This window comes from Nipponia nippon, unplaced genomic scaffold (genome assembly GCF_047370975.1).
Source record: "Nipponia nippon isolate SJK-2023a ecotype South Korea unplaced genomic scaffold, ASM4737097v1 scaffold_4, whole genome shotgun sequence".
NCBI classification, from domain to species: Eukaryota; Metazoa; Chordata; class Aves; order Pelecaniformes; family Threskiornithidae; genus Nipponia; species Nipponia nippon.
Window position 1 is genome coordinate 11,629,702 of NW_028262358.1, and position 12,534 is coordinate 11,642,235.

General features: G+C 37.0%; 1 protein-coding gene across 5 annotated transcripts in view; it reads left to right on the top strand.

Moving 5' to 3' along the window:
• The window catches only part of WDPCP (WD repeat containing planar cell polarity effector), a 160,238-nt gene that overhangs the window by 76,764 nt on the left and 70,940 nt on the right, over window positions 1-12,534 (top strand). For all 5 annotated transcript variants that reach the window (XM_087775256.1, XM_087775258.1, XM_087775254.1 and 2 more), the window contains exons 11-12: window positions 6,331-6,940; window positions 10,911-11,099. In XM_087775256.1, the coding sequence (XP_087631382.1) occupies window positions 6,331-6,940; window positions 10,911-11,099 (799 nt within the window). The remainder of the gene's footprint in view (window positions 1-6,330; window positions 6,941-10,910; window positions 11,100-12,534) is intronic.

The window sequence follows — 12,534 nt, forward strand, 5'->3', positions numbered from 1 at the left end:
ATGAGCAAAAATGTAGTTAGCATTTCTAGACAGCTGCTAAACAGTTACTCTCTAGGTCAGATACCCCAAAAATACTGTGGTTCTGTAAGCATGCTTATTTGCCTGTCTTTGCCTCTACTCCCTTAGCACTTGCAGTGTTCCTCAGGTATAGACGTGGAATAAAAACATGACATGCCATTGTTATGCATGACAGTAAATCCATATTTATCATATTTTACCAATAATATGAATTTTGTCCCAGTAAATTATTATTGTCAACAGAAGAAGAATGAGAAGCATGAACTGATTCAGTTTGGAGCATTTATCAAAAAGAAGTATAGTAAAATAATACCACCAACATTTTACTTGAAAATAGTAGTATCACTTGGATAAAACAGCATTATTATCGAGAATTAAGAGAAAAGCAGGAACCGCTGAATGTCTAGCCCATAAAGAGCTGTTTGGCATATTGGGTTTGTGAAAAAGTAAACCAAGCCCAAGGAAATGAATGGGTGCTACCCACAGCCGTTCTACCTTGGTGCTGACCTATGGAAACGACAAAAAGCTCTGCCAGCTACTGACACTCTCATTGTTGTGGCAGAGGAAAGGTAAATGGGGCACTTAGGTGATACTACTTCCTCCCTGGAAGAATTTTCTGAGTGAGATTTGCTGCCCACCAGAAGAGTGCTTATTAGGATGAGGACAGGAATAGCTCTGGGACAAGGCAATTCAACCCCTCATCATGATAATATCCTGTAACTACATGTTCTGCATTGGGATGATTCACATTGCACATACAGTGTTTGGGGTATTGTGTACTTAAGCAGCTTTTCAACTTAATGGAGGAAATACATTTTACATTTTAAATGCACTATAAAATTGATTTGAATTGTGCTGTGTGGCTTATGTTTTCACATTTGCTACTATTAAGGCTAAAGATAGACATTATTCCTCTAGAAACAGAAATAACTTTTTCCTTGCAAATCTTGACTTGTTTTACTCCCTTCATTTTTTTTCTGAGATGAGTGTTTATTATGTTGAATGCTGTAAGATTTGGTGAGGAATCGTCCCCTGAAGAAATGAAAGTGCTTTTCTCTTTAACATATGACTTTGCTTTGGCGTGCGATGTACCTTTATATACGTGCATGTGTGTTGCTGCAGGAGTATTCGTCTGTTGAACCTTTGTCTGCTTTCTTGCATGCATTGGTTTCCTCCAGTAAACTCATCCGTTCTCCAATTTATTTATTTAATTACTAGGTTTTGTTTGTTTCTTCTTTGTTAAAGTACCAATGACCAAGGATGTGATTTAAATTGTCTCCCTGTGGAGATAATGCTGGTATTTTGATTTCAAAACCAGAAGAGGAATCTTCCAGAAATCATTTCAAACAATTTGCTATGAATAAATAGGATCTGATGTGAAATCATCCTTGGATTAAATGCTTTGAGAGAAAGTCATGTTAAAATCAACATGAACTTTATTCTGCAAACATAAATTAACAGGGGGTGATGATGCCAGAGCTCAGTTACTGTAGTACTTTGCATTTGTCTTTGCCATGTTTATTTTCACTCCATTTAGTGCTAGTGTGAATCACTGAAATTATACTTCAATCTTGTGGAAAAAATAATTTGCTTGAGAGAGAATATTATTTTTCTTTCTCCCAAGAGGTAATATTTAATAGTTATTGCTTCCACATTGTGCCTCAAACTTGTGAAATAAGCACAGCAGATCTTTTATGAGTGAGCTATCCTACAATTACTGTAGCAGTCAGAAAAACATCTATGGTGTGTGACTGAATAGCTGAAATACCTCTCACACACATATAGCAAAGAATGTAAAATCCTTGATGTCATGTTGGGTTAAAAGTTCAATGAATAATATGGGATAAAGATGATCATGATAAATTTTGAAAGAAAATAAGAATAAATGTTGTCTGAAGATCTAAATAATAAGATTGCTTGTGGGACTGTAAATACAATGCAGCCAAATAAGTAACCTAGAGTAGGAGCCTTGCATTTTTATTTTAGAAATGTTTAAAAATAGGGCTTTTTTTTCTTCCATCTTCACAGTGCTGTATTTAAAACTGTTTTACTGTAGTGTGCACTAGACTTTCCACTCTACGTTTCTAATTAAAGTGTTTGTTGTTATTTGGAGCCTCACTGCGTGAAATTAAATAAGCAATTTTTTTAACATCCATAAAATAAATCAAACATTTTTCTCATCTGAAAGACACACAATTCAGTCACAGCAAGCTTATTTCTCTGTTTCTTTTGTTTTCTTTTTTTTATCTGCTTGGTAAGCCAATTTTCTGCTTAAGAACTACCAGTTAAAACTCTTGTTTGTTTTGATATGTGGACTTTATCCTTTCCCAGCACTCTATGCAAAATACTTCAATTTTAAGTGTTCAAAGATTTGCACTGAGAAGAGTGATACTGCCCACACAAGCTAGTGCTATTATTTCTTTCAAACATAAAACGAAAGAAAGTATTTTAACTAGCATAATTCAGCCCCCCCCCCGCCCCAGATTAACAGATTCCTTTACTTGGATTGTTATGATTTCTGACTCTAGGATTTGAGAACTTGACCTGTATAGTATCCCTCATACTGCTGATTAGCTGATGCAGAGCACAGGCCAGTACTGCAAGTGGAAAACAATATAAACGTGCAGTAGGGGTGCGTGACTGCCACATTAATAAGGGAAATATGCATAAATTATGTGGACAATATTTAAATGCAGTTACTATATTTTTGTAGTGTAGATATCGCAAAACTAAAGGGGACTTTTAAAATTTTTTATTATTTATATGTTTTACAGAAAGTAATTGGCTTTACTTCATGCAAAGTACTTCCAGAAGTCTTCCCTTGAAATCCAAGGCTAAGTGCTTAGTCCAAGATTTATGGAAAGCACTTAACGTTGAATGGGATTATACACCCCGCCACATGATATTATGGTTCTGTCTTTTTATATCCGCTGCCCTGTCCCCTCCTCCGCAAATCCTACAGTTATCCTACCCACTTCTGAGGGAACTCCTCCAGCTTTTGCCTTCCCATTTCCCAAGCAAATGTTTTGTTAACTTAAAGATATATTGCTATTTTAATGTTCCCCTTTAGCGTTCCAGAGAACTACCGCTCACTGGGAAGGAATCCCAGTGAATTCCTTTAAATGGACTGCTAAAGCACCATGTGCACTACATTTACTAGCATGTGGCTACTTACCAGATAGAAAAACAATTGGCGGGTAGTGGAGTACCATCTTCTTGGAGAAAAAAAAAAAGTTTTCATTGTTAGACTTCTTATTTTTCAGAAGTATTATCTTAGCCTTATTAACATGTTTCTGTAGTTGTATGTCTCGCTGTTTTAGTTTTCCAGTTCGCTGCACGAAGAATTAATAATAAAAGTCATTTGTGACAGAGAAACTCCAATCTTCCCTCTCAGATGAAAGAGAATATCCATTTTTTTTCCCCCTTCAGAATGCCAGATACCAGTTAGACTCAGCAAAACTGGAAACCAGAACAAAGAGGTCTCTCGGCTTGGTACTCTTCCTCCAAGAGGCATATGAGGCCACTGATGCATGAGAAGCAGCTTATCTGTTCCAATCTAAGGAGAAATGTTTCTCTTGTTTTCAGCCAGAATATGAACAGTAGTGTCTAGAAAAGTTTCCTTTAAGCCTAGTTTGTTTAAACATTATGTCAAAATTTATGTTTTGAAATGCAGCAAATAGTCTTTCTCTCCTCACAGGAACTTCTTCCTAATTTAGAATGGAGTTATATATAGCAACCAGCCCTACCCTAGACTTCATTTCAAGGATTTGCTCTCAAAATTATGTGAAGCTAGGAAGCTTCTCATCTCAAGGCTCATTAAATTAGCCTTCCAAAATGTAAGATTTTACTTCCTTTTAAATTCAAAGTAGTGAGCAACATTTTGTCTCACTTTTGTTCTAACAAGGCAGAACAAAATAATTAATTAGGTTCAGTTTGCTTACTGACTCTCAAACGATCAGATGACAACATTTATTTTTCTGTGACTTTTTCCATTGCTGTTTTCCAGCAGTCACTCCTATGGAGTTGTAAAATTAATGTTTCATGTGTTTTCTTCTCTATTGTCTTAACCTTCAAGGCCAGTCTCTCTTCAGAATTTAATAGTGCTTTCAGTCTTTCATCTCTCATAGGCCTGTTACTGTGTGGATCTTCATGACTTTCTTATAGCTTGTGAGGAGGTGTCCAGAGAGGAACACTGGTTTTGGATCAAAATATGTAGATGAATAATGCAGTGCACTGAAACCTGCCACAGGAAGACAGAAATCTGAGTCCCAGAGGGCCTCAAGGCTCATTTCACTGAAGTTATGGAAGCTTTGAAGACTTGCTTGGGCAAGATTTCTGTTTCACATATTTGAAAGGCAGCTACCTGGGTCTCTATACATACTCTTAGGGAAAACTGCAGAACAAACAATAACACTTCACCTTTTCTTTATATGGGGTTAGAGAGCTCTGTGGTCACAGTAATCCTTTGTCCACAATAACCTCTTTTACGGGTTTCCTTGCTATGCAATTTAACGCCCTAATAAGCTACACGTTTCAGCAGTTCTAACATCTGCACAGTAGCCACTGCACATTTTTGGGGCATAAATGACTAGTTGCAGAGGCTAAGTCATTGGTGAGGCAATGCTGGAGGTGAGAAAATGTTTTTCAGACTATATAAGTAATCTTTTATTTCCTCTTTGGTATATATTTTCATTGATCACTACTCTGTTGAAATCGGTTTACCTGGTTTTCACAAGTGGGATGCATTGGCTTCTGTATTAGATGCTTTTGCATGAAGTGGTTCTTAGCACGTCCCTAACTACTCATCTTAAAGTAGCTAAGACTTTTGTATTACTGGCAGCTGGTTTGCAGCCACAGAATTCCAATAATCCTTTTTTCTTTCTTTTGGATGAGAAACCTCTTTGCTGACAAAATGAGTAAACTGTCAGAACAAAACATCCTAATCAGTCTGAATAACTTGTTTATAAATTCATCAGTTGCTTCTAAAGTAATAATGGGTGGTATGCCAAAAAAAAATCTTAATTTCTTATTCTCCTCCTTTGCAGGATGAAAGGCTAAATTATATGTTCAGTTGGTCTTGTGATCTGTGGAAATCAAATTTAAACTGCTTTAACATCATGTGTACCTTTCTGTTTTCAACCTGAAATTTCCAGATTTCCTCTCTCACCCTCTCTCTGCCTTTTAATCACATTTGTTACCCCTTTCTGTGTAAATGGTACTTGCATACCACTTGGAATCAAAAGAAGGGGCTTCCAAAATTAGTGGCAGCTCAGCAGCTTTAGTTATAGTGTGAAGAATGTTATGGGTATACCTGAGGGCGGGTTTTGGCTCCGTTTGACATTTTCCTTTCACTCCTTATTTCTGCATGAACAAACACCAGCAAGTTTCGACTGACTTCCACTACTCTCATTCTTCTAGAGACATTGGTTTTCTCTCTCTTTCAGAGAAATAGCTTTTCATAGGCTAATTTGTAACTTATTTACAGGTGATATTTCTCCCACAGTTTCCCTGCTTGAGTCCTGTACTACACCTCTCGCTCAAACCCATATATGGTAGGGCATGAATATTCATTGGTCTCCACTGTTGCCTCCATCACTTTATGGTACTTCCCATGTTTCCACACTATAAATTCTTGCTCTTTGCCAGCTGCTGTCTTTGTATCATATTCTGCCTTTGTGTTCTTCTTCCAGTTCATTCAACCTTCAAGTACCCCTAAATGGTCCCTCTTTTCTGCTATCACAAATTCATTCATTCTGCATCTAAAGCTATATGGCACCAAAGAATATCTACCACCTACTCTTCTGGCAATGACAGTAGACATTGTTTAAACATGTCATTGTTTCTACCACTACAGTGTAATATTTTCTGTTACCATGGCCCAGAGCAAATGATCTAAAATCCTCTACATGTGATGCTCAGAGTAACCTATTATAATTTTTTCCAGACATTTTGGGATTTCTCCCTTACCCCACTTGTGAATAATCAGTTATTCTTTTCTATCAGTCAGCTGCTCATTTCTCCTCTTACCAACACTGTTAGGACCATCCCTTCTTCCATCTTCTATTCTGCTAACCTATTATATACTCTGGACAAACAAATATGGCTCAAACGATATTGCAAGGTTTTTTAATCAAAGGAATTAACCTTTTAAAAGTTAAGAGAGTAGATTTTACATCTCCATTTCTAAAATGCGTATTTGTTTTAGCTTACTGACTCATGAGAAAGCATATTTGCAGCAGTCTATTTTTTAAATCATCAAAGTAAGAATAAATTGTTACAAATGACTACCAAAATGTTTTGGATTTTTTTCAGGTTCTGAGTTACGTCCGTACAGAATGGGATCCACTCGATGCTAGATTCAGCGCTAGTCAGCCTTATCAGGTTTACACGGTAGAGCACTCCATCTCCGCAGACAAAGAGCCCATGGCTGACAGCTGCATCTACAAGTGTGTTAGGAACAAAATTCAGTGTGCGGCAGTCACCAGAATACCGCTACGATCCAAGGCCATCAGCTGTTGCAGAGACGTCACAGAAGACAAACTAGTCCTGGGTTGCGAAGATTCGTCAATAATTCTCTATGAAGCCTACAACCAAGTGACTCTGTTAGCCCAAGCAGAACTGTTGCCTGCTTTAATAACCTACCACCCTTCTGGAGCCATATTCATGGTTGGCAGCTCTCAAGGGGAGCTGCAACTTTTTGACACGGCACTGTCCCCAATTAAAATTCAGCTCTTAGCACAAGACTATTCACCTGAGGCAACTCTGCAATTCAGTAAACACTTCGACGTGCCTAGCAGCCTCATCCAGATCCAGTGGGCTGCTCCTGAAGTTGCATCTGCCAGCACTGACAGCACAGATATTCATGATCTTTTGTTGGTTAGATTTGACAAAGGACCCTTTGGAGTACTTCACTTTAAACTTGGTGAGTTACTGAGCACATCTGTTGAACCTCTCAAGGAAATGTCTGTACCTTGCAAGTTTTTTGTAGTTTGAAAGCAACACCCTCATTTTAGATATATGGGACCATAGCCTTAAAAGCATATAGTTCCAATGATACCTGAAGACGTGAACCAAGGAGTTCGTTGTTTCACGATTACTTAGTATCTTTTCATGTGGGGTCTGGCAGAATAGGACCTTGATCTGTTGTTGGATCAGGGTCCCACTATGTTACCTGTTAAAGCATAACAATTTCTCATATTGAAAATTCTTTTATTCTGTAGTGTATAATTTTAGGAATTGTATTTATTCTGTAGTAATACCCCTAACAAGCTAAAATAAGCTATTTTTAATAATAGGATAGTAATGCTATTTTCTTTCCTAAATTATTTTTTGCGTGTATGATGCAACTGTCCCTGTCCTTTCCATTATAATGTATATTTGTCCTAGTACTCTGTTCTTCCTGACTTCAGTACATGAAGTTACACCATTTCTTTCCTTGAAGACTTTTCACACAAGAAGGAAGGTTTTCATAACCTTTAGAGAAATTTGGTCTCTCAATTCGTTTGCCAGGAGTTGTGAATAAAAGAAGTAGTAATAATACTAACTGTAGAATTTATATAGCCCTTCTCATTTTAAGTGTAAGGAGACTTTTAAGACAGTAAAACCATAACTATCTTCATTGTACAAACAGAAGAACAAGAAGCAGTAAAGGAAGGCTAAAAGGCTTTCCAAGAGTTACACGAGTCAGTGGCTGAACTAAGAATAAAACCCCTGCAGTTGCTCATCAGTGAGAACTGTATTCATTCCATTCAAGTCAGGCAAGTTACAGTGGTGCAAACCCACTGTGAGAGCTAAAAAAACAATCATGCTTAAATCTTCTGACTACCAAGCCAGTGTTTCAGCAGGGCAGACAGCCATGTCGAATATACTCATCCTGGAAAATTTCAGCATTTTGCCCATTGTCTGTCCAAGGAAACAGGATTGCCTTTGTAGATCTTTACAGGAGGTTTTTTATGGTTCTTTTGTATAAAGCTATTGAGATTAGGAAGAAGCCTTTTTAAAAAAAAACTAGGTGACAGTAAGGTTTGAAAATCTACTTTGTTTCTTTACTGATTGAGACATGCATGTGCTTTTGTGGGGAAAAATCCTGTCTAAAAGTACTGCAGACCTAAACATTTGCAAGACTGTATTTAAAAAATTAGCTAAGTATGCCACTGCAAAAAGCTAAATTAGTATAATAGGATGTTAGCAACAGAAATGTTGGATTGGCTTATAGCTGTATAGTTTTAAAAGAGCTGATCCAGATTATTACTGTTATCCAAAAATACTATTAAAATACTGTTTAAAAGTTACAATTTATTTTGAGATAATTCAGCTGCGTTATGTTCAATGACAGGTTTAATAGTTGCAGAGTACCCCAGAACACTAATTATAACAGCTCTTTGATGGTTTTGTGCATGTTGGCCATTAAAAAAACCCTCTAAATTACCTCTTACCTGTCAAGCAGAAGGCACTCTACCCACATCTACCTTGCTTTTCTTCAGTCCTCCCTTGTGGGGTTTTCTCACAACAGCTTTCCAGAAAGCACAGCTTTCCCCTTGCTATCTTTAGCACATTTATGTTCTTACGAAGGCAAGCAGGCTCTCAGTGCAGGGATTTAGAGGCCTTTCCTGCTAATTGCCAGCTTGTAAACTTAATTGGACTGTCTCCCTGGGCACCGTTCCTAAATCAATTAGGCAGTGAGTTGGCTGTCACCTCTTTTTCCCAAGCAGGTTGCCTGGAAGCGTACCACCCAGGAGAAGTCAAGCATCCAAATGGGAAGATGTTGACCTCTATAGCTGAAAGTTATCACATTTTAAAATTCATTCTGTATAATTACTGTAAAATCTCTTCTAGGAAGAAGGCAAAGCTCTCTCTATTCCTCCCTCTCTCCCTTCTTCTTTGTAGTCCTCTGTGCGAAAATATGCTGTTCTCTATTGCATCCTGGTTTTCAGCTTTACCCCTCTTCTCAATTTGCCACGCTACCAAGGTAATGCTGCGTTGATTAGTCAGCCCCTCTTCCCAACCTCAGCGGTTTTTAGATCTCTGCTATTTAAGAAATAATGCAAATATAAATTATATGGAAAATTTGGGGGGCCATGACAGCAAAACCCAGACAGGCATTCAGGACTGAAATAAAATCCATAATTAACTCATGGCGGAACTGTTTCCCATAAAAGTCTGTTAAGAAACTATGTCAATGACAATAGGCAAACATGTTTTTAACTTCCAGCTGACATATTATGATTTTGGACAAGTTCTGTGGATTCTCCATTGCGCTGTCTAGCCAGATATATTTCAGGAAAAGATTCATATTAAATTTACCCTCAAACATTAATGGCAAATATTTTTGGTGTCTAATGCCAAACTCATTTTCAAAATTGTTGCGGCTTCTTGTCGTTGATGTCAACCCAGAACTTGGATAATGCCGAACTTGGGACTGGTGCCAGTGGTTCATCATTGCTGGCCTTGAAAGACGTTTTAAATATAGTATTATATTTAATTAGCATGCAAATAAGTATTTTCATCTTCACTTAGGGATTAATATGAAGATTGCCCAACTTATGTAATACTTAAAAACACTAAACATTTAGGAAGAATAAAGCCTACCATAACAATCAGGTATTATCACACCTATACAGGTTAAACATGGCTATTACACAGTATAATGTCCATAGGCTTTAATACATGCAAATGTAAAGTGAAATACAATAGACAATAATGTCTTTTCTTTAATGACACTACAAAACTAAAATATTTCTGTTACAAAAAAATAAATATGTAAGCTTATTTTTCCCAAAGCTTCAGATCTGTATATGCCATCCTATGGCTTTAATATCAGTGTTGAAATTCAGCTTGTTCCCTTTCTCATCAGAATTTTTTCCTTAAAATTAGTTTTGACAAACAACATCAGAATATAAATCGAGAAAATAAAAAATGACATTATGTTTTTATTTAAAGAGAAGGGAACAGTAAATTTATTCCGGTCTCTTTCTAATATCTGGAGCAGTACTGATAAAGAATACTCTAGCACAGTGACCCAAAGCAAGCAAGAATTGCTAAAATGCCACATGTGGCCTATGTCACACAATCATATGGGTAGTCAGAGACAATAAATAACATTACTCTCTTCAGCTTTTCAGTCACCTTTTCTGTTCAGAAGCTGAGACCTACAAGTCAAGAAAATTTGAGAGTTTTAATTTCTATTTTTCAGAGATAGAGTGCTGTAGATAAATCATGTTCTCATGGAGTGAGCAATGTGTTGCTCATGTTTTTCCCTTATGGCAAGCATGTTCTTGGTTTCACGTGTAACTGTAACTGAAAGGTCCCTAAATGTTGATATCTTTCATAATAGCCCCTCACAGAAGAAATGCTTCATTTAAAGAATTTTGCCAAGCTAGAAGTAAGTTCTAGAGCAATTGCAACATGGAGAGTAATCCAGTAACTGCTGCTTTGAAGTTTGAGCTGCTGTAAACTTGTATAGATAGGTATGTTTGTGTGAGACAAATGCTATTTTTTAGTGTTGCCCAGCAATATTTCCCTATGGGAAGGAGGTAGTAGAGGAACATGAATTTATTACCTCCAATACAATACTGATAACCTGGGAATAAGCTTTTTCTACCATGTTTAAAACAAACTTTACATGATGCTGTCACTAGGAGATACTGGCCACATTCACTCAACCTCCGTGTGTGAAGTTCACTGATGGCTTTTCTCTGCTGTCCAAAGCACCATCAGTCTAAATATAACAAGATAATAAGGAGCCCTCTCATAAAAATTTCATAGTGAAACCTATTAACTTACACTTCCTAATACTAACCAACAGCAATTATTTTTAACTGTGCTGAAAAGTAGTCAGCTACTGGTTTACATACTCATAACACTATCTTTGGTTTTAATATTTCCTGTAAAAGGTATGATCACAAGAGGACAGCTGGGCCTTGTGGAAATTATCCACCAGTACATTCGTTACGATGAGATACATGAGGCAATTAATGTCCTGAACACCATGAACTGGAACACAATGGGTCATCAGTGTTACATATGCTTGAGTGCCATTGTCAATCACCTTCTTAAACAAAAGCTTACCCCAGACAGAGAAGGTAAGGGACCGATTGTATTTTTAATGTATTTTTGTGGTGTCTTTGTAATTCATATGTGGATTATGACAATATATTTATTGACTTTATAAAGAAGACAATAGTGAGAATCCAGGCAGTCAGCCAGATTATGGTATTCCATAATCAAATGTCATATGTAGACAAGTAATTTCAATAAAATCTAGATCAACGTGTTGATTGAATTTAGTTCATTTGTATCAATAGTGATACTAAAATAATGCATTTTTTAATATATATATAGTACAGGCATGACTTAATATATAGAGCACTATCTTATATGTGCTCTAACTTTATTACATTACATAAATTTAGCTTATGTTACAGACTAATGTTAGTTAATATAGGATTTAAATGTTTGTTACATATTCATACTGAGACAGCACCAACTTAAGGAGGGACGTTTTCCTGCAACGGGCACAAGAGATTTTAGTATGGTTTTTAAGGTGCTTTTGAAGGGTCATTCTTTCATTACAAGATCCAAAGGCTTTGAATACACTATCCTCTGCTGCCTCCTTTAGGATTATAGCATTTGTCCTCACTGTAATCTTCTGGCCCCCTGCAGTAGTAGCTGGGTTTCCTCACAAGAAATGATGAATTTTAGGTTCAGCCTCATCTCTGCTGAAGCCTGGTGTGATGCCTTCCTCTTGATTTGCTGTCTATCTTGAAACTCAATAGACTTCAAGATTTGAAGTGCCTTGATTTAGTGAAGGTGTTATCCTCCAGTCTAGCAGGCAGACAGCTGGGGACCAGGCATCTTTTGTGGCAAGAAAGAATACTTAGGATTCTGGTGTGTTTGATGATAGAAAAACTCCAAGGTGTCCTACGTTGCTGCCAAGCCATCGGCTATCCCGTTTTGGGGCATCTGATTAAAAAAATCTCTGCATTGCAAACATAGCGTATCAATTCTAAATAAAACATGCTTTTAAAAGGACCCATGAAAAGGGCTGGTTGTCAAACTCTTGTAAAAATATGCACATTATAAATAGATGACTGTGTGTTTCCCCCCATGCAGCTCCCTAACACTGTTTACAGCAGACAGAATTTCATTCTGTCCAGGAGTTATTCTATATGTATCTAACAAATTTGACATGGTAATTTGTTTTCTTTTTTATTAGCAAAACCCAGTGGGGCCTTTTATTTATAGCGATGGGGCAGTTATCTTTGAGATCTTTATTCTGCCTTCAACATCAAGCTGGGCTATCTAATGAATCTGTAACTGTGCTAGTAGTTACTCGTATTCCATGTACATTGAAATATTTCAGAAGTACAAAACATGCTGTCAGGAAAACAGCAATGGCAAGAGAGTATGGCTTGTTTTTGCAAAGGTACTGATGTATTCAATTTTAGTCTAAATTGACTGCTGCTTTGAAAGAAAATACCTTTAAAGTTCAACTTATCTTACTGTCTAGATTTAAGA